Source organism: Catharus ustulatus, chromosome 1 (assembly GCF_009819885.2).
Source record: "Catharus ustulatus isolate bCatUst1 chromosome 1, bCatUst1.pri.v2, whole genome shotgun sequence".
NCBI classification, from domain to species: domain Eukaryota; kingdom Metazoa; phylum Chordata; class Aves; order Passeriformes; family Turdidae; genus Catharus; species Catharus ustulatus.
Window position 1 is genome coordinate 49,193,420 of NC_046221.1, and position 26,280 is coordinate 49,219,699.

General features: G+C 43.6%; 1 protein-coding gene across 1 annotated transcript in view; it reads left to right on the forward strand.

Annotated features, from left to right (window-relative positions):
- The window catches only part of EEPD1 (endonuclease/exonuclease/phosphatase family domain containing 1), a 63,436-nt gene extending 37,389 nt beyond the window's left edge, over positions 1 to 26,047 (forward strand). Inside the window, exons 2-7 of the mRNA XM_033080834.2 lie at positions 203 to 254; positions 15,774 to 15,884; positions 16,850 to 16,984; positions 18,136 to 18,268; positions 25,248 to 25,442; positions 25,549 to 26,047. Of these exons, the coding sequence (XP_032936725.1) occupies positions 203 to 254; positions 15,774 to 15,884; positions 16,850 to 16,984; positions 18,136 to 18,268; positions 25,248 to 25,442; positions 25,549 to 25,748 (826 nt within the window). The 3' untranslated portion in view covers positions 25,749 to 26,047. The remainder of the gene's footprint in view (positions 1 to 202; positions 255 to 15,773; positions 15,885 to 16,849; positions 16,985 to 18,135; positions 18,269 to 25,247; positions 25,443 to 25,548) is intronic.
- The last annotated feature ends 233 nt before the right edge of the window (positions 26,048 to 26,280 follow it).

Below are 26,280 nucleotides of genomic sequence, written 5' to 3' on the forward strand. Positions count from 1 at the left end.
CGAAATACCTGCTTGTGATGGCTAATTCAAGGCAAACAAAGAGACATTGTCTCTCTTGCTTTGTTTTGTCATAAGCATTTCTTTTAATTTCTCTTGTCAAGAGAGAAGATAAAAAGATCTTCAGTTCTGGTGTTTCTTAGATTTCTGTAATGCTTGCAGTGGAGTGACTAATTCTCTTTTTCTCTCTGTTTCTTTCTTACAGTATCAAGCTTTTGGCTGTGCAGGAGCTGGCTGACAGAGAAGCACTGGAAAAGGTATTAAAAATACATCTAATGCAGCTATTGTAACACATTTAAGCTCTTGAAACCCTCTGTGTTAGTTGTGCTTCCTAACTTCATGGAATACCACGCTGCATAAAATAGGACATCTTCCTGGCTGCATAGTGCATGAAGGCAGAGGGTCAATGTTTTGTCTAAGCTGACCATGTGCTTTTGGTGTTTTCTGATTTTACAGCAAGCTCGGGGTAAGCAATGCTTAATAATAAGCAGTAACTAATAAAATCCAGTGTTGCTCTTCATCCAAGGGTATTGTAAGCGCAGCCAACTCAGGTCAGATACACAGAAGAAATTCTTTACTGTAAGGGTGGGAAGGCAATTGAACAGGTTCCTCATGGCTGTGGATGGCTCATCTCTGAAAGTGTTCAAGGCCATGTTGGATGGGGCTCTGAGCCACCTGGTCTGGTGAAAGGTGTCACTGCCCATGGCAGGTTTGTTGGAACCAGATGATTTTTCAAGGTCCCTTCCAACCCAAACTGTTCTATGATAGCCTTCTTCTGGATGAAGAACCACATTTCTTACTGCTTTATGGTTCTTCTGGCCTGGCATATAGGACTGGACTCCCAGTGCCCATACTGGGACCAGTGGCTTCCCTTCACTTTCTACACTCCTTCACCTGCAAGAGCAAGGAGCCAGCTGCGAGGCAGCATGAGAGACTTTTTGAGATTCAAAGAAAACAGCTGGATTCTGAGCCCTGTTGGAAAAACTACTGTCTTAGAGCAGGCATTGAGCTGGTCCTGGCCCAAGCAGCCCCTCTGTAGCTACAAGTGGTGTGGCAAGGCTTGGGTAGGAAGGAGAAACCCTTCTCCTGCCTTGAATGCATCCTTGTCTGTGTTCAGGCTGCATTTGCTGGGTACTCTAGAAATAATGAGTAAAATGACATACAGCAGCAGTGGGTGCTTCAGCCTTGTACTTTGCTGCTGACTGGAGATGCATTTCACCGAGGTCCTCCTTACACCCCAGTTAATTCACATGGGACATCTCTTCACTGGTGTTCGTGAACTCTGATTTTGACATGAAGAGGTAGATTTTGATAAAAGGCAGTGACAGAGGACTACGCAGGAGACACTGTAGTTTTTCACACCTGGACAAGACACAGTTCTCAACCACTCAAATTGTGCAAAACAGGTTGATATTAGCAAATTTTAATTGTTTGCAGCAGTCAGATTCTCTGGACCCTCACACCCTGTACATTTCCCCACCTTTCCAACAGACCCGTACCTTCCTTTTGGAGGTACCTTACCTCCAAAAACATGGCCTGGAAAGGCTAAATGACCTCAGCTTGGTGGGAGCAGTAATTTGAGGCATTGTCTGGAGCACTTCACGAAGCTTTTCAGAAAGGTTCAGCCTCAGAAAAATGATCTTTCTAAATTGAGCTCTCTGAATATTTGATATCTGCTTTCATACAATGCCAAGCCTAAAGAATTTAAAAGGCTGGTTTAGCCGTATGGAAAAAAACAGGCTTGAATTATGCAAGTTCAAAGAAATTTGCTGACTTTATTTTTTAAGTACAGGAGGGGAAAGAAACCCACACAACAGAACAGAATCCCTTGTCCAGCCTGCTTGCAGAGTCAGGTTTTGATAACACCATGCTGAGTTTTGTATTCTTAAGTCATGATTTATCATCATTATGCTACTGGAATACAGAATATTATTAAATTATAATATTTTAATGTTTATTCTAAAATGGGTTTTTCTGGTTTTCAAAGGGAAGTTTCCTTTGAAGTAGCAAAGTTTCCTTTAAAGTAGCTATGGACATGATAAAACTGCTTTTCCTGTAGGACACTTTCCAGTCTGTCATAGATGGTTTGGAACTTTGGAAACTTTCTTGTTTCTAAAATTTGCTGCCCAACTTTGAAAGTGTTCTTATATATTTTTGACACTTGCACAGAATCCCAGAGTGAGCAGAAGCCCCCTGCTGAACAGAAGTGCCCCCCAGACTTAGGGACTGCAGATTAGCTCTATGAAATCAAACCACATTGAAGTTAAATGCATGTGCAGCTAGTCTCTTGAGAACCAGGGCCTCGAGACAGTCTCATCAAATTATTCTGGCCCTGAATAACACAGGCAGACTGTGAGGTGAGGCACATGAAGCCAGTGGACTGTTGGAGCAAACTGGGATGACTTACTTGAACTGTTGGGGTCTTGCTTCCTGGAAAAAGATTTTGTGCCATTCTATCTTAGGTACTGAAGTGTCTTTATATGTTACTGCCACCTTGGCTGTTGAAAATGAACTGAACGTACTGTGAGAAGCTTTGTGTCATGCAAAGAGTCAATTTGTTTAATTTCCTAAACTCCAACGTTTTGGCAAATTGGGCCAAAATAGCTCTTTAAGCTATCTACTGCATTTGGTGGTATTTATGCCCGCTGTTGCCAAAACAGGAGAGATGATTAACAGGGTTTGATTGCAGCCTGTCCTGGATTGGGACAAGCTTGACTGACCCTTGAATGCTGCTCATGAGCTGGTTTGTTTTTCTGGGGTGCCACAGGTACCTGTAAGCACCACAGACAGGGTACTGCTTGTGGAGTTGAGCCCCAGCACAATGCTTACTGCTGTTAGGAGGAATGGGAAAATGATAATTTATTTCAGTCTACCAGGTCACATAAGAGGAACAAGAGTCTTTACCTGGAGAAAATTCTGGGTCAGAGATGGGTTTGTTTGTGGTTTGTTTTTTTTTCCATAACCCATCAGATCCATTCCAGAACAGGCTCCATGTGAGTGGTCTTGCAGGCAGCTTAAAACCAAGGCTGTGCTTACCTGTATTTTTTCCTACCTTGAGCCTTCAAATCTATGTGTTTGCTTGCTCTACTGCTGTGGGATTGAGTTACGTGCCTTCCCTTCAGAAGTGTGGCTAACATTTGCAGAGGCCAGGGAAGAACATGCATGGCAAGATGCCATGGGAGGGCTTCCAGTCATCCACACAAGGGTTCAAGGCTGCTCAGGCTTTAGAAAGAAGGTATGTGGGCTTGTTGGTGCTGAGTCCTGTATGGAACATCTCTTCTTCCAGAAGCACAGCTCTGGGAGACACTCCCAGTACCACTTTTGCCCCAGTGTGTTTTTGAGTACAGTAAATTCACGAATACAAGCCGCACTGAGTATAAACCGCATCTCTGGGTGTTGGCAAATATTTCGGTTTTTGTCCATAGATAAGCCGCACCCGAATATAAGCCGCTCTGTCGTTCGCAGCGAGGACCCGCGTGCAATTAGTAACAGAACCGCGGGAGGGCGGGGTTTACTGGCTGAGCTAAGGCTGTGCAGGCTCGGCCCGCTAGGGGCCGCTGACGGGGCCAGGTGCTCCAGCCCGGTGCTGCCGCTCGGGGCCGGCCGCCGCTGCCACTGGACTCGGTCACCCTGGGTCGGCGCTGCCCCGCGGTGGCAGGCAGGGACGGAGCTTCCCCCGCTCCTACGGCAGCGGCAGCGGGCAGGGACAGAGCTTTCCCGCGCCCGTGGCGCCGGCAGCGGGCGCGGACAAAGCATGCCACCTCCTCCCCGAGCCGCGGCAATGGCTGCGCGGGGCTCCCGTCAGCTCCCGGAGCCGCGGCAATGGCGGCGCGCACTTCCTCCCCCCCCCGCCAGGCCGCGGCAATGGCGGCGCGCACTTCCTCCCCCCTCCCCGGGCCGCAGCAATGGCGGCGCGCACTTCCCCCCCCTCCCTCCCCGGGCCGCGGCAATGGCTGCGCGGGGCTCCCATCGGCTCCCGGAGCCGCGGCAATGGCGGCGCCCCCCACCCCGTCCTCCCCGGGCCGCGGCAATGGCGGCGCCCCCCACCCCGTCCTCCCCGGGCCGCGGCAATGGCGGCGCACCCCCCTCCCCCGTCCTCCCCGGGCCACGGCAATGGCGGCGCAGGGTGCCCCCGTCTCTCCCCTGGACTGTGGCAGAGGAGGGAAGAAGAGAGCTCTCCCGCCTCTCTCCCCGCCCCCCCCGTGCTGCCTGCAGGGAGCCAGGGCAACACAGTAACACTGTAACAATCGCGGAATGCCGGCTTTTACTGGCAGGTGCTTGGCTCGGCACCCTGGCTGGCACGTCTGGGGTTGTAAATGTCAGAAAATTATTCACATATTAGCCGCCCCCGACTATTATCCGCACTTCCGGGTTTCCACCAAAATTTTTTGTCAAATTGCTGCGGCTTGTATTCGTGAAATTACTGTACTTTACTTTTTCTAATTTTGGCAAGTCCTTAATTGCAGAAGAAGAATTCTACTTGGCAAATGTTAATTGTATTTATTTGTGGAAGGGGAAAAAATAATTATTCCAAGGAATATGCTGTTTTAATAGTCTAAAAATAAATCTGTGTAAATAATTAGGTTGAACTGCCTAACCAGGTGACATTTCACACTGGTTACTGTTTTAGCATTTAAATTCGTAGCCCTTTTCCATAGGCAAGCATGTACACCAAAGCAATTGTTCTCATTGGTGCTTGATGCCAATAAGTTGTGCACCAAGAGGCATTCATCTTACAAGAAAAATAAAAAATATTCTTTGCATTCTAAGCATTTCCTCCTGCATTTTTCAGGTGTTGAGAGGTTCTTGAGCTCATTTCTCCTTCAGAAGCAGGTTACAGAGGAAAGTTAAATAATTTGTAAAATTTAATAATCCCCTGATAGCTTTTTAAAAGGTAAGCCTGCTTTGGGGACAAGCAAGAATAACCCATTATTTTCCTATTTGTGTATTAAAACGTAAATGCATCTGCTGTTACTTGAGATGACAAAGGACTGTCCACTTGACGTCCCAGACAGAAAAGTTTGTTGGCTTTTCATCTAGGAAACAAAAATCACGTGATTATAATCTGCAATTTGTGGAAGTGTGGTATTATCTGCAAAGTGATGATTGTTCTACCTGAAGTTAGAAGAGATCTACTTAGACTGCTATGACACACACTAGGTGGGCTGAAGAAAAATAGGAATTGGGGTAAGAATTTTGATTTTGTTTAAGGATGATGTTGTTGACAATAACTTGCAGCTTGACAATCAGTGTGAGTAACAGAAGTTTCACTATTAAGGTCTGCCTATAACAATGATGGCAAATTTGTGTGAGCTGTGTCCAAGAGGTCAGTGAAAAGAAAGTGAAGAGAAAAAACCAATTATCAGTAGGATTGCACTGTCTGTGTGGTGATTTTTGCCTTCACTGGAGAAGTTTTGGAGGTCATAAATCAAGAGGGATTGAAAGTCTTTCACCTTGTACTTCTGAAGCACAGAATGCATTCTCTGGATATGAGGACAGTCGTGCCTTCTCAATACAGGAAGGGATCTCTTCTTCTGCTGACCTAACCTTACTTGGTCATCCATTGGGAATTTCTGCTGGAGATGATAGAATGAAAAAACTGATTAGCCTTCTTCTCCATGTAGATTCCCCCTCACCCCATCTAAAGAGCTATTTCTCTTTCTTCATATTTACCTTGTTGCATTAAATGGAAAACTTAGCTCTGTAAGCAATCTCTACAATCTGTGCTCATTTTTTTTTGACTTTTCCCACCTCCTTCAGCAGTACTAATGGCTGGAGTTGTCTTCCATGATGTGGAATCAGTTTCCTGGATTTCCTCATCCACAGGAAAGACCAGATGTCTGTATCTGGGAAATATTTGCTAAATTCAGCCCCTTCCCATCACATAGAATTTTCACACTGTGCATGAGGAATCAGTGAAGCACAACTGGAGTGATACTGAGAAGGTGGCATTATTTTGCTAGAAGAAATTTAGCGTGACTGCCATTGATCAGAAGTGGCTTTTGTGTGAGGGGAAATTCAGTGACTACTATTGGTCAGTTTTACAGCGAAAGATGTAGGAGATGAGGCAAAAAGGTGGATGCTTGTTTCTTTTTAGTAGCATCACTCTGCTGGTGCCTTTTCAACTGCAGTCAAAAAGAGGTTTGTAAAATGCTGAGCTACCCTGTCTGTTCCCTGCTGTAGCCTTCTTTTTACACAGCACATGGAGAATTTTAACTAAAAATTTGCCTTTGTTTTCTTGATCCAGAGTACTGTTTCCTTCAGATACTATCAGAACATAAAAAGTATGACGTCAATTGAGGTTCCAGAATTTCCAGTATGAAATGCATCTGCTGGATGTTTTTATTTATCTTTTGTCTTCTTTTGAGTAGATTGAGCCAGATCAGTGTTTAATCATGATTAAACCCATTGTAATCTCTGTTCTTTATATAATCCCTCTCCAAGCAGAGCAGGTTGTTTATTTGTGAAAGGTTATCCCTAGAAGCTTCTTGGTGTTTGAAACAGAGGTGCTGTTTTTTATTTGCGGGGTAAACATAAGCACATTGCATCTTGCTTACATGGATATAAATGTGGTTGTGTGTGCATTCGATGTGATTTTTTTTTAAATATAGCCCAGAAATGAAGTTAGTCTGGGACTGAGTCTTTGTGTACATATTTTTAATTTTCATAATCCTTCTGTACAGTGTGAGCCCTATCTTGCAATCTTGCTTTGGGCTGTTGGTTAAAAAAGATCATAAGGCAATTTGCAGTGAATTAATTAGTTGCTGTAAAGGAGTTATATTTACCTCCTGTTCTTAAATCTATCCTTTCTAGAAAGGATGTTGACCCCTTTGAAAATTAGGTACATTTGGATATCTTCAAGAGTCAGATAAGGAAACAGCAGTCTTGCTTTCAGAGATTAGGAAAAGGAGATGTGAATTCGGCCACTGACTCAGTCAGGACTCAGTCAGTTTCTTCCAGCCTTGTCATTGCCTCATTTTTCTGCTCCCCGTTTCTAGAGAGGATAGCTGGAGTGAAGTCTCTGAGCTATGAGATGGACTTCGCAGAGTTCATCAACTGATGTAGGTCCTCCTGCCCTTTTCCTTCAAAGCCACCATGGAGTCAATGATTGACCACTTAGAGTAAAAGGAGATTATTCCAAATCATCCCACTGATTTTGCTTTAATTCTTTTTCTCACCTTACTCCCTATTACTTTACCCTTTTTCTTTCCCACGCCCTCCATGTATTTTCCCCTCTCTCCCTTGTCTTGCTTGTTTACCTGAGTGCAGGTAATATTCAGGAATACAAAGTATTATTTTTTTTCAGACTTCGCCCCATGGTTTCATAAAATCTTAAAGTGAAAGGAAGAATAGCTGTAATTGGAAGGGAATGATTTTTGTCTGAGTGGAGCTGCAAATGATGTAGCATTTTTTACTAAATGGGTGGCTTTTTTGGCATTATTGTACCTACTAAATGCCTTAGGAACACTGCAGCTATACTGTGTTTGATTCGGGCCTTTCATATTGTCCTCCTTTTTGTCCTCTGGAAGGGATCTAGATGGCTGGAAGTTTAAGGAAATTTATTAGTAGGCCTAGTAGGCCAGGTCCATGATGTTTTCAGTAGCTCTCTGCAGGAGGACCTATGACTACTTTGTCTTTCCAGGCCCCTCACCTGCAAGTTAACCTCAGCAGCATTGGAAGCACAGGCTTTCATCTGCTAGGATTTCTGGTGTCTTTGATCTTGGCTGGATTTTCTTGCCTGTAGTTGCATTGCCTGTTTCTTTTCTGATGATCAGTGGACTTCAATAAACAAAACAATAGAAGCCTTGCTATACACAACATAGGGAGCTACAGAGAACACAGATTGTCTTGAAATGCTGTCCCTTATTAGGTGCCCTCTTCTTCCCTAGAGCACAACTCTGCCTCTCTGAGCAGTAGTGGCATGGAGATTGTTTATTCCAGTAGCTTGGCATTTTTTTGTAAATCATCTGGTCTTATTCCTAAACAAACTCACCCAATAGTAAAGTCATTCTCTATATTTCCAGAGCAGGGAGAAACAGAAAATATGTGTTTATAAGTGCTGACAAGTGTTAAGATTTAGTTGTGGGTGGTAGAAGAAAGAGGGGGCTTACTGAGTCCTTTTTCCTTGATTTCTTCTAGAAGATGATAGCGGCAAAGCAATTTCAAAGAACAGGAACAGTTTTGAATAGTCAGCAGTTTAAAGAAGAGTGGTTTTTTTTGTTTTGTTGCTTTTTTTTTTTTTCCTTTTTAATATATTGATATAGCAGCAAGGGTGTTTTAATGTCATCCCGAATAATTTTTGATAGTAATGTATGTACTCTCTATGAGAAGCCAGAATCCATGGCACCTGTTGGAGCAGAACTTTGGTCAGAGTTGAAGGACAGTCCTGTAGATTCTGTGGAGGGGCATGCTAGTAAGGACAAACAGAAAATCATTAATTATTACTCACGGAAACTTATAAATAAAGAATGGGCTGTATCAGAGAGCAATCAGTGTCAAATTGGGCTCTTTAAATTAAGCACTAGAGCTGTAAAGACGAGAAAGAAAGAAGTATGAGATTTTTAGGTTTTTTTAAGGTAAGATAACATGGCCTAGTGCTAGATGCCTGGAAGAGATCCTCCAGATAATAAGCATTAAAAAAAAAAAAAAAGGGAATTAGGAGGTGAGGCAGAATTAAATAACTTTACAGAAGGTGGCACAGTGTTCTGTAGGGTGGTGTAATCAATGCCTGAGGGAAAAATAAATATTTGAGACTGGCAATGGTTTTGAGTCAGGTGTTTCTTTCTTCCTTGTTTTTGTGTTCTTACCATGGGAAAGAACGCTTGCTTTAAGCAGAGATGTAAATCAGTTGGGGAAAACAGTAATACTAACATCAGGGAAGAAATGAGGCTGCAAAACACCCAACTCACTATTACCTCTAGATATTAGTGAAATTTTATCATGAGGATGGAGGGAGAGCTAAGCTTACATGCTTAAGCAGCTTTACTTGATTAGTAACATTAAAATATTGTGATTTCTCTGTTTCCTTTCAGTTTTATTTGTTCTTCTTTTCATTAGCACATTTCCCCCCCACCCCTTTTCCTCTGGCTGAAGGTGGTATGCAGATGAGGAGATTCAGATGATGGCAGATCAATACTGCTTGTTTGGGATGCTTTAAATCAGTGAATAAGAGAAGATTTCTTATCACTTTTGTACCTCATCTTTCATAGGCTGATTTTCTATTTGCTTTCTGTATTAAGGACTGGGTTCTGATAAACTTATTGTCATCTCATGCAGTCCTGGTAGTTCCTGGGTGAGTGAGGTTGTATTCATAGTGGTGTCATTTTACACCACACCACAGAAATTGATTCCTGGGCTTCATGGGAAAATAATCGACCCAGGATTAAGCATAAAAAAAACCAAACCCCCACCCCCTAACAAAAAAAGAAAGAAACCTCCCAAACAAACAAAAAACCCCGACAAAACCCCACAAAAAACCCACAACCAACAAACATCCTCAACCCATACAAACAAAAACCAAAATCATTCCCAGGAAGCCATTGATTCCTGGTTGCCCAGTACCTGATATCCAGTCCAAATGATCATGTAGTTTAGGTGTCCAGACAATTGCTTCATGGATGTTTATGATTTTCATGATTCTGTGGTTTTAGCACAGCTACTCAATTGAGCTGGGTACTATTTGATGACAACATAGTGCAAGTACAAACTCAAACACTCAACTTTGGTGAAACCAACTTGATAAAAAAGACATTCTCATGGTCACCAGGGCTTCTTTTTATGCCTCTTTATATCATGTCAGTCCCCTTGGAATGCCATTATAGCTGCAAATGATTGTAGTGCCTTCTTATGAAGTATAAAACATTGTCTTGAAAAGACTTCAAAAATAAATTTGTGACCATCTTTGATGGTCTCTTAAGCCTTAATTTATAATCTATGTTCAAAATAAGAAAAGTCTTTAGGAGTATGAAAAGAAGTAGGCAGGGCATGTCTTCTGACAAATGAGTCTATCTCCCTAAGTACAAGGAAAAAGCTTAGCTTGTGAATGGATACATAAAAAATTTAAAACCCACACATTTTCTACATGGAGACTGGTAGATATGGCTGTCCTGTTCCACTGGTAAAGGGCAGCATAGATTTCCACCAAGCATCTATGTAGGTGCCTTCCCATTAAATGGCAAACTGGATGAAAGATAGTGAGTACAGTAATTTCACCACTATAAGGCGCACCCTTTTGACTAAAATTTTCGCCCAAACCCGGAAGTGCGCCTTATAGTCCGGTGCGCCTTATATATGGGCAAAAGTTCAGAAATTTGCCAACCCGGAAGTGTGAGCCATGAGCCGCGGGGGGAGCCGGCAGAGCCGTGTCTGCCGGGTGGAGGTGGGGCCGTGGGGCTGCAACTGCCTGGTGGAGGCGGGGCCATGAGGCCGCGGCTGTCGGGTACAGGTGGGCCCGGGGCCCCCTGGCTGCCAGGTACAGGCGGGCCCAGAGGCCTGCAGCGCCCCAGCAGGCATGCCCTGGCCCCGGGGAGGCGGCACAGAGCGGCGGTGGACATAGCCTGGCCCCGGGGAGGCAGCACGGGGTGGCGGCGAGCATAGCCCGGCCCCGGGGAGGCGGCACGGAGTGGCAGTGGGCATAGCCCGGCCCCAGGGAGGCGGCACAGAGCGGCGGCAGGCATAGCCCAGCCCCGGGGAGGCGGCACGGAGCGCAAGCCTCTGACCTTTCCCTACCTCTGCTTCAATAGCAAGTACAGTAAAGTACAACACACACAAGTCTTTTCACCCCCCAACTCTACTTTTCTTCCCCACAAACCTGATCTAACAAAACACTCATCTTCTGGAAGTCAAGTCAGAAAGTTTTGCTTGAAAACTAAAGGTGTTGGTTTAAGTTCTTGGAAATATTTATAATGTTTCTGCCCCTGGTTTTCTGGGTCAGGCTTCATTAGGATGAGTCAACTGTAGCTGTATCCTGTGGTAGATTGCATTTAGATTATGGGTGTTCAAGTCTACTTTTTCAATCAGAAATAAAAGTACATCCAGTTGGATGAATAAAGAAAGGATAATGTGCATTTTATTTTTAATTTATACTGTACATAGGGATAGAGCAGGGAACCCAAGTATGTATTAAAGGTGGATTAAAAAGGAGCATTGCCAGATGGTCTCATGAAGCCACTGTCAATTTTGTTGTATCTTCTATCAGAAATATATTAGATCATATTTCAGGATGGGATTTTTATTGGAGAGTGTTGTGGGACATCTCAAGTGCCACTGCTCAATATACAAAGTCTGTCTTAGAGTTCTGTTTATCCTTCCTTGGATGCACTAAGTTCATCATACTTGGAGATGCGCTGTAGCAAAAACAGCCCTTACTTCAGACTGCAAATGCCTTTCCCCATGGAAAGACAAATCCTAATTGCTAATATGACACCTACACATAGTTAAGATAATAAGGAATTGATAGAAATTTTTTACTCATCTTTGGTACTCATTAAAGCTGCTCCCTCTAGTGCTTATTAAAAAAAAAGTACAGTAATTTCACGATTATAAGGTGCACAATTTTGACTAAAATTTTGGTCCGAACCCAAAGTGCGGCTTATAATCAGGTGCAGCTTATATATGGACAAAGAACGAAAAGTTGCTGTTTTAGTTTGGAGGACAGGGGTCTGCTGAGAAAGGCAGGAGCTTCTCTTTGAAATGGAGGATGTAAACCCCCTCCATCCAAATTATTATAATTTTGAAATCAACGGGCTCTCAGGCAAAGATATGGGAATTAGGAATAACAGTTCTTTTCTAGGGAAATTAAAATAGAAATACAGTACTACAAAGAAACAAACTCCAAACCCTGACAAAGTCAGAGTACAACCTGACACCCCATCAGGCAGGGTGTTGGTAGCAGTTCGATTAAATCCTCCTGCAGTGACAGATGTGATTCAGTTGAAGCAGTGCTCCTGTAGAAGGTGCAGTTTCCCTCTGGAGGTCCAGTGGTGATGTGGAGAAATCCGGTTTTCCTCTGGAGTCCAGTGAGAAAGGGGCTCCCTTAGTGTCCCAAAACCTCTGTTTTTATCTTGGTAAGAAATGTTGGGCTCTTCCCCCTGGCTGGTGCAACTTCCAAGGGGATGCAGTAATTTTATCAGTCACACAGTGGGACTCAATGGGCCATTAGCAGAAAATGACTTGCTGGAGGAAGGAAAGGTTGTGAAAAGATAAAGAACAATGCCCCGCGTGGTTTCAATGGATGGCCCATTAGCAGGATATCTGCCATTGAGATAAGGATCACTGCCCCCCATCCTCAACAGATGGTGATAGAATAGATACCTTTTATCACACTCTGTATTGTAACATCCGGCTTATAATCAGGTGTGGCTTATGTATGGACAAAGAATGAAAAGTTGCTGGCACCCACAAGTGCGGCTTATACTCAGTACGGAGCTGCTTGCGTCTAGAATTGCAGAGCGCTTGCTGGCAGCTCTGCTAGTTGGCAAAGTTACTGCACTGGAACAGATTAAACATAATGTATAAATCAGATGTTCTTACAGTGCTTGGAGTGCCCTGAGGAGGCAGGTAGGCAGGTAGGCATGTTAGGAAGACTGTAACTGACTTATGGTCTCCAGCATAGGCCAGCCCAGCATATGTTTCTTTCTCTGCTCCCAAATTAGTCCAAGACCCCTTGTATTCACTTCTCCAGTCACTCCTCAAATGTGCATTTCTCCAGCTTCTTCCAGCTGCCCTGTGTTCTTTTCCAAAGTCAGCCATAAATACCTCTCTCTGCTTCTGGACAGTCAGGGAGGGACAGGTGCCAGCACTTTATTAGGTGGACAAAGAGCAATTGCATCTTTGGGTCCTTCCTTCTTGGGAAAATGACATGTTGCTCATCAGCAAATGCAACAGGGCTTGTCCCAGTTCCTGAGGTAGTGGCTCTTATTGGTGCCTTGCATGCTAGATGGGGGTAATCATATCCAATGGGCAGGTTGTCACTGACACAAGGTAGTTGACCACTCACAAGCACTCTGCTCTTTTGTTTAGAGTATGCCTTGGAGCCTGGTGCTGCCATGTTGCTACTCCCTGGTAGCACTGCCTATCCCACAAAAGCCAGCACCTAGCTGTAAGAGAGACCACAGGGTATCTGTGTAAATAAGCCGTGGTGCTGTTGATCTCACGGTGTGTGCGTGTGTCAGGTTTGACTTGGTATGTGTAGGTTATAATGAACAAACTGATTGAATTTCAGGAAACTTGCAGGCTGAAAGGCTCTAGAGAAAAACAAAACTAGAACTTTTTTCCTTAGGATTTTTTTGGAGGGAAAATAATAATTGTTTTGATTGACTGAGATTTTAATTTTTCTTTACCACTTGAAGAATTGTCTGTCAAAGGGCTTGGCATAGCTCTTAGTTTTGCAAAAGAGGAAAGGCGTTTTGTTTTTTTTTTTCATTCCCAGTGTGGACTAGGAGCTTGTCTGTATACTTTTGCTGCATGAGCAGCATAATGTTGGTTGATGTTGGGTTTTGTGGGCAGAACAACATGATTTGAAAAATGCCATTCTCACTTTAGCAAAAAAGCATGCGCTTAGCAAGTGTGTTGTCACAGCTTCAAAATAAGTGTGCCTGTAAGCCTTGGAAAATGAGTACAGATTGAAATCAGCTGCTGTAGGCCAAGTTCTCCATGGCTGCAGCTGTACCAGAATGGGCTTTTTTTCCAGAACAAACCATATAATCTTATTTGTCGTCTTTTTGCTTGCACAAAGTCAAATCAAAGCCCTAAAAAAATCAATTTAAAGGAAACAAACTATTCAAACTAATAGACTGCAGATGCTGTTTTTAATGAAGTGATGGTTTCTGTAGGATTTATTCAGTCTTGTCATATGCTTTGTGCTGGCTGGACTTTCTAGGCAGCTGCAACCTAGAGATAAGTCTTTTGTGAGGTTACAGTTGAACTCCTAATTTCAACAGTAATTTTGGTTTTCGGATTTAAGTAATTTAAATGTTAGAAAACTCATTGATCAAATCCACCCTGTTTGAAGACATCAGAATGCCATCAGGATTGACTAATTATTGCTGCTGTGTTTTATTGTATTAGCTGGGGTAGCACCTGGCAATCAGCTGGGAGCAGAGCTGTGTTCCTAGGCTGTGCAAACACCCTACCTGCCTCCAAGTTCTGTAAATCAGCCCAGCGCAGCACTGCCTGAAGGTACATAATGGGCCACAACATATGTTAATGTGGTATCTTGAATAAGAAGCCCCAGCCAACCTCTGCACGTCAGAAAACTGTTTTAAAAGCTGTGCCAAAGGTTTTTGTTTTAGGTGTGCAACCAAAACAACTCTTGGTCTTCTGAGGCAAGTAAGGGTGCCTGGGTTGTGTGTATCTGAGAATCAGGCTGCTTACAACTTCAGCCTTCAGGATACTGAACTTACAGACAAGGAAGTCAGTGAAAGATAAGGATTTGATTTTAGTTTCTGAATCAAAAGATAAACATGAAAATAATTATTCCATCATTTTACTGATATCCATGTAGGAAATACTTATATCCATACAGCTCCATAGCTCTTCAAACTGTTAGGCACGTCCCACTGCAGAGAGTCACTGTGCACATGAAGTTATTGTTTGCCTTGAAAATCCTTTGTTAAATTGCTGCTTGATCTGGAGGGGTGTTCTGGATCCAAGATTTTGTCCGAGGGTACTTCTTCACTGTGAAAGCTTCTGCATTTTAACCCAGTTTCTCCAGTATCAGAACAAGATGGTGCATGGTGGAAGTCCCTGTTTCTCTTTCACAGGGCTTTTTACTAGCTGCTTTCTGCACAGCCAGAACCTCTGCCACAACCAGGGCATCCAGCTTCTTCCAACTTCCAGCCAGAGCCTCCCTGGAGCCAACTTCAGCCTTGCAAAGGGCTCTCACTCCTGTTGAGCCTGGTTTTGAAACCCCTGGGAAAAAGTATTCCATATTGTCTGCACCAAGGACTTTCAGATCCCACATTTTCCAGGGCAGCTTTTATTATTTATTTACTTACTTACTTACTTTTATTTCAGTCTCAAGATGTTACACAGGAAGACTTGGAGGCTCTCAACAGTGTCCACGGTTCTGGTATCTCTGATCTGCTGGGCATTAGGATGTAGCCTCTCCAGCTCTGACCATGTGTTCAGACATGTAATGGTGTCCAAGTGCTGTGGCTGTTTAGCAGTGACCAGGAAGATGAGCACCTCTGGGAAGCATGAGAAGGACATGCTAGAATTGTATGCAAGTGCGCAGTTGCTTCCTTCATGCACGGAGGAAATCAACATTGTCCCTGGTGTAAAGTCAGAGAAGCCTTAACCCCAAAACTCCAGCTATTAAGCTTGGCCTACACCCTTCCTCTCATGTCATGCCGGTGGCTGTGTTGTTGGAGGGGGGCCAGCCATGCTATGGAGGCCTACTGCCCCCAGGAGGATTCGGCAGCTGTTTGTGAAGCCTCAGGCAGGGGTGGGATGTGATGCAGCCAGCATCTTCAGAGGCAGTACAGAGGAAATCTCTTTCCAATCAAACAAGTAGCTCTGGAGGAAAATAAAAGGGTACAATGTTCTACTTGCAGCATTTGCATTGAGTTATTTTAGTTTTTATTTATCTCTAAGTCAGGGGTGAGTCACCCTGGGATGTGGCTCAGACCACCTCCTTTGCAAACCTTCAGGGAAGGCAGAGAGCACAGCCTGTGCTCCTCTGTGCCTCTTACCGGTGCTTTACTAAACATTATTTTGCATTTTTTTTTAAACCCTCCAAGCTGATGTTATTTTTTCCCCCTTTCCTGTCTCTCTAGTTTTGTATGGAGCTGAACCAACCAACGCTGCCAAACATCCGCAAGTGGAAGGGCCCTAGAGGATGTTGGAAGGGTGTTGTTTCCGAAAAACCCTCAGGTCAGCTACACAAGGTACATTAATCCCTAAGTCTGAACTTTGGCTTTGCTTTTTTTTCCCCCTCCAACCAAGGACCTTTTTTGAATGTTTAAGGCAGCACTTTTTGAAAATCCTTTCTGGTAAGGTTTGCATTTTTTGTTTTTTAAGCTGATTGTTCCTATAGCTTTTAGTTTGACTATACCATTTATATTTTGGAAGAATTGTGGCACACTTGTAAGGAGGAGGATGTGTGTGTGTATATTTGGTGTGCGTGTATTTGGGAGAGGTGGATAAAAGCAGTACAGATATATAGATGAAAAACCAAGGTTAGAGTCCTGAGTTTTTCCCCTAGCGGGCTGCAGTATTTTTGACATTTTTTATGCAAGTCACCTGAGTCACACACACGAGAGGCATCATCCTTCACCCCTACAGTAGTCCTGAGCATGCTCTGGCTGTAGAAGATACAACAGATTATTAAATCCTTGGCTTTACTGGAGCAGTGATAGAATTAACTGGGCGTCCAATAGCCAGTGTGCAGGTGTGAGGGGCTGTGAGTAAGCAGAGTGATGCGTATTTCAGCTTGCCACACTCACTGTTCAGTGAAGTCAGTGGAGCTTCCCAGGAAGCATTCCTCACACATCTGGTGGGAGTTTTGGCAGGGGTGAATTGAAGAAGCCTTTTTACTTGTCCTCTGTATCTTCCACTGATAGCCCAGGAAGCTATTTCTTCTTTATGCTTGGTCACAGCCAATTTGGCTTCCTGCTCTCAGCAGGCACAACGCCTAGATATAGATGATAGATATATAGATAGATATGGATAGATATAGATATAGATATAGATATAGATATAGATATAGATATAGATATAGATATAGATATAGATATAGATATAGATATAGATATAGATATAGATATAGATATAGATATGGGGCTACATTTGGGCGGAATGTTTTCTTTTTACCATCTTGTGACTGGCATTTCTCTTTATTTTTTAATTTCAGGGAGTTGAGTATTTTGGCTTCCTCTGGGATACAACAGCTGGCATTGAGTTGAAAGATGCCTCATCTCAGGAGGCTGCACAGACTAATGGGAATGGGAGGCACTCATATCCTCATCCATATCTTGGACATTTCAAGGTAACTGCCAGAGTGCCTTGCAGAACTTTTATTAAAAAAAATTAGGCTAAGATGAAAAGAGGCACAGCATTCTCACAGACAAAAATTTGCATGAGCCTCTGACCCCCCTTCTCATTACTGTCCCAAGGCTTGATTATGGACAAGTGGTTAATGCACCATAATACATGTGGTTGTTCACCACAGTCAGTCCTTTCCCTTGCTTCTGTGGGAGCAAACCCTGCTGCAAGGGAATATTTGAGAACCTAGGTCAGTGAATCCTCAATACCAGCCAGGCCACAGGGCTGGAATTCTTGTCAGTGCCACAAGGTGGGATGAGTGCAGGGAGAATGGAGATGGATTTTACATATATATGAGTATGTGTGTATATAAGGCACAGTGCTCCAGTGAGACTTGGGCTAGCCTATCTTATGTTGCTGTCACACTTCAGAGTTTCCATTTTAAAGCTTTTTCACAGGGGCCAAACCTATCTAAAAGAACATCATCACTTTTGGAACCAGCATTTCAGCATATGCTAGAGCAAACATATGAGCAGAGAGAGCCCATCTCCACACAGGCGGTGGTGAAAGGGTCCAGTTTAGGGAACTTGACATCTCTAGTAAGGCTTTGAGAGAAGCATTAATCAAATAATTATTAATAAATAAAGTATTAGTAATTAATTAATCATACAAATAGGTCTAAGTTATTCCCAGATGGTGAACAGAAGATTGCAGGGAGCCAACAACTATTTTCAAGTTACATTAAGTTTCTTGGTTAATCTCTGTTACAAACTCACAAGACAGTAGTAATTAGCCCCTGTAATGACCATGACATTATTTGTAGCTTATTAACAACTGGTTTTGCATAAACTGATTTTCATAAGCAGCTGACTTCTTTCTGCAATTGTGGTGAAAGGAAGCTGTTTGTTAATGCAAACTAGTTTCCCCAGAACTAAGAGGGTATGAGGTTTTTTCAAACAAAGCTGCAAAATGCAAATGTCTCCCTCCTCTTCCTCCCCACACTGAGACACACCAAGACACACCACATATATAGCAGTGTGAGTCCTAATGCCCCAGATTTACTACTGAAAGTACTGGGAACTGGCACATGGTTGTGCATTGTGACCTTCTATTTCCCACGTGCACAGCATTGATTTTTCCTGCTTGCCCCCCCAGGTTGGAATGAATGATCTGACTGTGGTTAACCTTCACCTGGCTTTGCCACCCTCTGCAGGAGAGAACACTGAGAAGAACCACAACAGCCACAAACTGGCAGCCTGTGCACAGAGTTTGCAGGAGACTCTGAAAGGTAAAGGCAGGGTTTTAATTGCCAGCTATCTGTGCAGCTAACATGCACACTATCTAATTCAAAAGAATTTTTAAGAATTAGCTTTGTCTCAGTGAGCATTTCAGAAATACCCTTACCAGCCTCACAATTGTCTTTACTTATATTTGTGTGATGCATGGCATGACAAAGGTGTTTTTCCCTCACACATTTTCTTACAGCCTTTCCTAATTGACAGCATAGGAGATCCTGCTGACTTTGACACCATTTTTTCAAATAAAGTTCCTTCTGTTTTTATGCTACTGTAACAGCAAGTTCTGTCAAAGGAAAGAAAAGTCACTAGAGTTGAGACCCTATTTTAAGTGCTTTGTGGAAATGATGCCTACCTGATATCAGAGCAAAGCTTAATTACTTTTTTCTTCCAAGAGGAATAGGTTCTATATATTTAATTTTTGGTTAATTGAAAGCTCTTTGGAAAACCCAATGCAAATTTGCAGATGACTGATAATGACAAAAGAGACCAAATCCTGCTTTGGTCCCTGGATGTAATATGTAGAATAATTTTGTTGATTTCAAATAAGCTGCTCTGGCTTTACACCAGGATGAAATGACATCAGAATTTAGGCCAGAGCTTGAGCAATTAAATAGGCAGCTGGATTTCTTCATTTCTGTGAATTTGCTTTTTACTTTGAAGCTTGCAAATTATGTTTAACTTCCTGTGAAGCCGAACAAAGCAGTTTAGATTCTAAATCTGCTGATCTTGTTACAGGAATAGAAAAAGTCTAGCAGTTCATTTACTGCTTAAGAAAGATGTGAAGGTGTTGCAAGGTTATTCATGTGATGATTTTCAACTTGGCCCAGCTTAGTCAGGTTGGTTACTTGGAAGCATTAATATCCCTCTTGTATAACTCAAGAGATATTTGCAGTTTTTCTGCATGTTCTATTGTTCCTTTTGAGCTTCAGAAGCCAGCCAGAGCTATTTTAAGTGTTACTGATTTAAGTATTTGTCCACATACTTCAAAATTGGAAAGGATGAAGGTAAACAAAAGAATCATTTGTTTAATCCCCAAAGGCTGAACTGAAACATGGAGTAAATGTGTAACTCTTCTGAAGTCAACTGAGCTGCTAAATTTAGACTGTTCGTGTTATCTTTATTTCATGTTTTAATTTTCATATGGCCAGCATGTTACTGGAGCATGCTTGTTCTTGGCTTAGTCTTTCACAAAAGAAGAAATTCAGATTCCTCCCAACTTGTGGGATGCAGGTGTGGTCTCCTAAGGAAACGGTAGTGCACACATCTGACTTTGAAGTACTGAATTACCCTGTCAAAATGAATACCATGCTTAAAATTACCAACACCCTTCAATTTCTTCCAAATTAGTCCACAAAATATGGACAGTAAGAACCAATTTGTCTGTGGGTACTGCAGTAAATTTGAGTTTCTGTTCCCATTTTGCTAACAAATGCCTGCTCTACTATCTTTTATTCTTAATAAGAGGCATGCAAGCATTTGAGGAACATTGTTTACTATCCACAACCTCAACACAGGGCATAGTATCCCCATATTTCTCCCATTAGATTAGTGGGTCCTGGATTCTTTTTGCCTCTCTTTTTGTCCTTTCATCAGTACTGGAGAGATGCATAATAGCTAATAGCTAACTCTTTGCTGCAGCTCTTCTGTCTTCTCTCAAGAGCTCCACCAGTTTGTCTTCAGTGTGGTGACGATGGGCAGTGCACAGATATTATTCTGGATGTCCTGGTAGTGGCTGGACCCAGGGACCAAGGTGCTGGGTGGATTGAGAGAGTCCTGAGGAGAAGAACTTGCAATTGCTGCTGGATAAGAAACTGGACATAACCCAGCCTTGTGCACTTACAGCCCAGAAAGTCAGCCTCATCCTGCTTAGGGCTACATCAAAAGCAGTGCGGACAGCAGGACGAGGAAGGGGATTTGCTCTCTCTAACGTGCTCCTATGAGACCCCACCTGGAGAATTGCATCCAGCTCTGGGATCCACAACATAGGAAGGACATGGACCTGTTGGAGCAAGTCCACAGAAGGGCTGTGAAGATGATCAGAGGGCTAGAACACCTCTCCTATATAAGAAAGGCTGAGGTATCTGGGGTTGCTCAGTCTAAATAGGATTAGACTTAGGGAATATCTTACAGCAGTACGTGAAAGGGGCCTATGAGAGATCTGAAGAGGGACCTTTTATGAGGACATGTTGTAATCAAACAAGGGAGAATGGGAATTACCCTCTTAAACTGAAAGAGGTTAGGTTTATATTAGATATTAGGAAGAAATTCTTTGAGGGTGGTGAAGCACTGGTACAAGTTGCCCAGAGCAGCTGTGGATGCTCTTCCTTTGCAGTATTCAAGGCCTGTTAGATGGGCTTTGAATGACCTGGTCCAGTGGGACGTGCCCCTGCCCATGGCAGGGGGTTTGAACTAGATGATCTTTAAAAGTTCCTTCCAACCCAAACCATTCTGCAATTCTGTGATATCTTCTCCCATGTTGCTTGACCATATTCCATGGGTTATCCATGCATCAGGCACTGAGCTTACAAGACTACTGAGAAGACTTTTAGCAGCCAGTGTAACATCACATCCTTCTCATCATACATGTGTCACTCTGTCCAGGAAGGATTTCAGCATTTAAGAGTCTGTGTAATTCATAAGGGAAATCATCCAGGGCATGGTAAATTCTGGGAGCGTGTCCTACAGATGTCCTCTTGGCCTGCCATGAAGCAAAGCAGGGTTTCCTAGTTCCTGCAGAGAGTCATATTTCAATACTGCAGACCTTCTACAGGCACTCTCAGTCCCTCAGCTGATTGCCTTGCCACACCAAAGCTCAGCCACTGCAGCAGAGGGCTGACTTAAGGTTGGCTTTGCTTTATTGGCCAAGAGCCACCTGCAGGCATTGCCAAAATTCACTTGTGCTTTAGTGAATTTGAAGATGCATTTGCAAACAGACTAGACTAATTTTTTCACCTGAGGAGTTCTTCATTGACAAGGGCATGGTTACTTTGAGCTCACAGGGTGTGAATGTGTGTGGGAGCACTGCTGAGAGGTCATGAACAGGACATGTGCCTAGCTGCTGTGGGCTTTATGCCACCACGTCCCAACAGATGGAGGCACTGGGTATTTGTGGACAGTACAGTGTCAGGGACCTTTGCAGCAGAAGATTGGTTGTTAAGAGAGCTCCTGCTGCTCTGTCTGTTGGAGAAAGAGGATGACCAGATTGCATTGGCTGAGGAGCCTCTGGCTCTTGAGGAGCAGAATCAAGCCCCACCAGTCTTAAACTCATTTCCTCAAAAAGAGGAAAATCACAGCACCGCACTGGTTACATTGTCTTAATTTTCTGTTTTTCTCTCTATCTGATTGTAACTGTGGGCATCATGATTGTAGTTTTTGATCAGTTATCATCCCTCATTATGAGCAGGGCATGATTTCTTCCAGAATTTTTGCTAAGTTTTGCTGAGAGCCATTGGGGCTCATCCATGAGACCCCTTAGAGCTGCAGCTGCTGTGGGCAGCTCTGCTTCCTGCCTCTGCTGAGAGACCTAGGAGTGTCCAGTTAAACAGAGTCACGCACTCAGGAGGATCCAAGAGGGTTCACTTCCTTCCCTCTCATGGCTGGATGTCTGTCAGGGTCTTGGAGGCAGAAAAGACATGAAACTGCAGTGCTGACATGCATGATATTGTTGTTGCAGGGGCTGGCAGAGGTAGGAGCAGGGTTGACAGTGAGCCAGGACAAAGGGGAAATGAAGTTGGTGGTTGTCTAGAAAGCTGGTTGCTTGCTCTTCCTTGCTTAGCACAGGGCTACCTGATGTATTCCCCACTCTTTTGCAGTCTGAGGAGCCCCAGAAGCTCCTGTCAGAGGGAAACTAAAACACTCCTTTATCTCCCCAATGGCAAATGAGGTTTCAGCTTAGCATGCTCCAGCCTATTCTGTCTGTCAACTTAATGCTGTTACGATTTTATGCTTAGTTATTTTGCATGCAAATTTTAAATTAGTGAAAAATTTAGAGATTCCCTCCCTAGGCAATCAGCTCCAGGGCTGACTTCTTACCTCTTTCCAAGCACACGATTTCTAACCTCTCCAGAATGGAAAGGTTAAAATTTTCAGTCAGTTAAATTTTTCACTTGTAAGTATGGTGGGGTTTTTCCATAGATTTTTCATATCAAGGAAATAGGCTTGAGGATTTGCTAAAAGAAGCATGAGTACTTTAGGATAGAATAGAATAAATTTTGTGCATAATCAAGGTACTGCTGTTAAGATCCTGGCCTCTCTGTCATTTTTAAACACCAAAGATGTGCTCCAGAGGTTTCTGTACTAGCCTTTTTTCATATAGGGTGGCAATGACAGCATGGAATGAGCCAAGTGCTGCCTGGGCCATTAAATAAGTGTTAATTAAACAGGTGTTGGGGGGTTCTGATGGAGCTTAAAATAACTCGGGTTTAGATTCAGGTGGGGTGTTTTCCTTCAAAGGTGGGAAGACTGCTGTCATTAATGCTTTATAGGATACTATTTAAACTTCATGTTGTTTATGGTTTGTGACTTACAAAGGATAGAGGAAACACAAATAATTTTACTAACTATTCACTGCCCCTCTGCATCTTAGCAAGCACCATGTTTTGAAGTATTTGTAAGTCATATGCCCTCAGTCTCCGCTTGCTCTCTTGCCCGTTCCCAATTCATCTTTCTTGCACAGCAAGACAGGAGTGGAATAGATTTTGTTGGGCTTATGCTCCCTCTCCTGGATAGTGATTTCTGCAGCAACAGTAAAAAAAGGAGATTTATCCAGAGCACTAAGTATGGTAGAGAAAGTCTGTCCACCCAATTCCCTCTCACACTTCAATCCCAGAAAAGAAAAAGCTTATAATAAGGCTCTTCATGGATCTCACCTCTGAAGTCAGCTTTGGGATAATTTTTTTTTTTGGTGTATTTTTGCCTTCTCCTTTTCCAGTTCCAAGTAGTGACATGGAAGCATCTCTGGTCAGCTCTCACCATTCTTCTTCAATTATCTTCTCAGACATTTCTGGCAGAGGTTTGAGATGGGCACAGAGGCTTGTGCTTTGTCCTCTTACCCAATGGCACAGATGGGATGTCTGCATCCTCATCTGTGGGCCTAGGAGATCACATATTGTGGACATGAGATTAGGGTCTGGAGTTTCTATTCTCACTCATTAGGGTTGGAAACAAAATGTAACTGAAGTAATTTTCTATTCCAAGTTGAGCAGTATCCTTTCTGTTAGCCAGGAAAAAGAAAGTTACTGTAGTCAGGGAGTGTCGTGTGGTTTCTCAACTCATCTTCTACCATCAGGCTTGTAGATTGCTCCTCAGTCCTATTCCTTGGCATTTCTTAAATTCAGAGGTTAAAATGAGCACTGCACTTTTGGGACTGTGGTGTATACCAGCATAAGGCTGGGTCTTCCTTGATTCCTCACAGAAGTGTTCTTGACTTTTACAGAAAATCTATTTTTAAAAAAATCAGCGTAAATTAAAGCCTGTAGGTGTTTCTTGCAGAAAAAGAAGATTACAAAGGCACAGATTTCTAAAAACCTCTGAGACTAAAACTGCTTGTCTTTGAGTTTGTCACTAACAGGGAATAGCAAGGAAAAAACATCAATATTTGGGCTACATAAAGCTATTGATACTGTTTCTCATAGTATCCTTCTGGACAAAATGCCCAGTGCATAGCTGGATAACCATTTAACATGATGTGTGAGCAACCAGGTCCGGTGGCAAATAGATCAGACACAAAAAAATTACAGTGAATGGGTGACATCAGGCTGGCAACCTAGTGGGGTTCTGCAGGGCTCCGTCCTTGACTGAGTTCTCTTCAACATCTTCATAAATGGCTTGGACATGGGACTTGAAGGAATACTAAGTTTGAAGACAACACTAAGTTGTATGGAGCTGTCAACTCCCTTGAGGGCAGACAGGTTCTCCAGAGAGACCTCAACAAATTAGAGGGATGAAAAATTACCAACCATATGAAGTTTAACAAGGGCAAGTTCCGGATTCTGCACCTGGGATGGGGCAACCCTAGTTGTGTGCACAGACTGGGAAATGAGAGGCTGAAGAGCAGCCCTGTGGAAAAAAGACCTGGGGGTCCTAGTTATCAACTAGTTGAAGATGAGTCAGCAGAGCCCTGGCAGCCAGGAGGGCCAAGTTGGGGGGACAACATTGCCAGCAGGGCAAGGGAGGGGATTGTCCTGTTCTGCTCTGCGCTGGAGTGGCCTCACTTTGAGTGCTAGGGGCAATTTGGGTGGCACAATATAAAAGAGACATTAAGTTGTTAGAGAGTATCCAGAGGAAGGCCATGAGGATGATGAAAGGCCTTGAGAGAAAGTTGTATGAGGAGCAGCTGAGGTCACTTGGTCTGTTCAGCCTGGAGGAGACTGAGAGGAGATGTCATTGTGATCTTGAACATCCTCAAGCGGAGAAGAGGAAGGGCAGATACTGGTCTCTTCACTTTTGTGCCCAGTGACATGACATGAGGAATGGCCTGAAGCTGAGTTCAGAGGAGGTTTAGGTTAGGTATTAGAAGAAGTTCTTCACCCAGAGAAGGATTGGGGACAGGCTCCCCAGAGAAGAGATCACAGCACAAAGCCTGCTTGAGTTCAAGAAGTGTTTGGACAATACTCTCAGGCACATGATGTGACTCTCGGAACGTCCTGTGGAGGACCAGGAGCTGGACTCAATGACCCTTATGAGTCCCTTCCAGCTCAACATTTTCTATGATTCTATGACTCTATAATAAATGAGATGATATTTAAAAGCAAGAATAAAATGTGTACTGGCTGGGTTTTTTGTCATGAAGAGAATGGCATGAGTAAATAGTCAGCAAAAAAGACTTTAGAAAGTATTTCTTTCAGGAGTTCAGAGTACAGTCACTTTGTTTATTCAGTACTTGTATTTTTCCTGTTTCTATTTGTCCTCTTGTACTTGAGTGATGGATGTCCATTCTTCCTATTCTTTTATATTTTTCCTGTTTTCTAGGAGAAAAAGATGTAATAATCCTTGGAGACTTTAACCAGGCTCCAGACAGCAGTGACCATGACATCCTGAAGAAGGAGAAGTTTCACCATCTGGTCCCTTCCAACACCTTCACCAACATCAGCACAAAAAACCCACAAGGGTCCAAGTCACTGGATAACATTTGGATCAGTCGGAACTTGAAAAAGGTTTTCACAGGTAGAGTTGCTTGAGTGAAGTCATGTAACCTTTAGCTTGGTTAGCCTCACATGTCCTGTTTGGGCAGTATCACCTAATGTTTTCCCTGTGATTCTCTTTGATTCAGGCCACTGGGCTGTCGTGCGAGAAGGGCTTACAAACCCATGGATCCCTGATAACTGGTCCTGGGGTGGGGTGGCTTCGGAGCACTGCCCTGTACTTGCTGAATTTTACCTGGAAAAGGACTGGAACAGGAAAGAGATGACACGGAATGGGAACGGAGTGATGGCTGAATGCAACAACTCCCACACTAAGCACGAACGATGACGTGAACTTGAGGGTGCCTCTTCTGCCACCCAGGGAAGGATCTGGTCACTCACAACTCCACAGCAGGGCAGGACTGCCTTCCCCTCCCTCTCTTTCCTACTCTCTTCCTTGCACTTAGAAAGTATCAGCACTTGATTTTGGTGGTTCTGGTTTTGTGCCCCTCCTGGACAGTTCTGGATGGAGTCTTATGGCAGCAGAACAATCTGCAACTTTTTCCGGGAACACAGTGGACATTACCATGCCTGAAGATTTGGATGACAACTGTACATAAAATAAAGTGTACAGTAATTTCACGACTATAAGGCGCACCCTTTTGACTAAAATTTTCCCCTGAAACCGGAAGTGCGCCTTATAGTCCGGTGCGCCTTATCTGATGTACAAAGTTGCGACATTTGCCACCCCGGAAGTGCGAGCCCACTGGCATCGGGACGGCCCCTGGGCGGGGCGGGCCCGCCGGCATCGGGGCGTCCCCCGAGCAGGGAGGGCCCACCAGCATCGGGGCGACCCCTGCGCGGGGCGGGCCCGCCGGCAT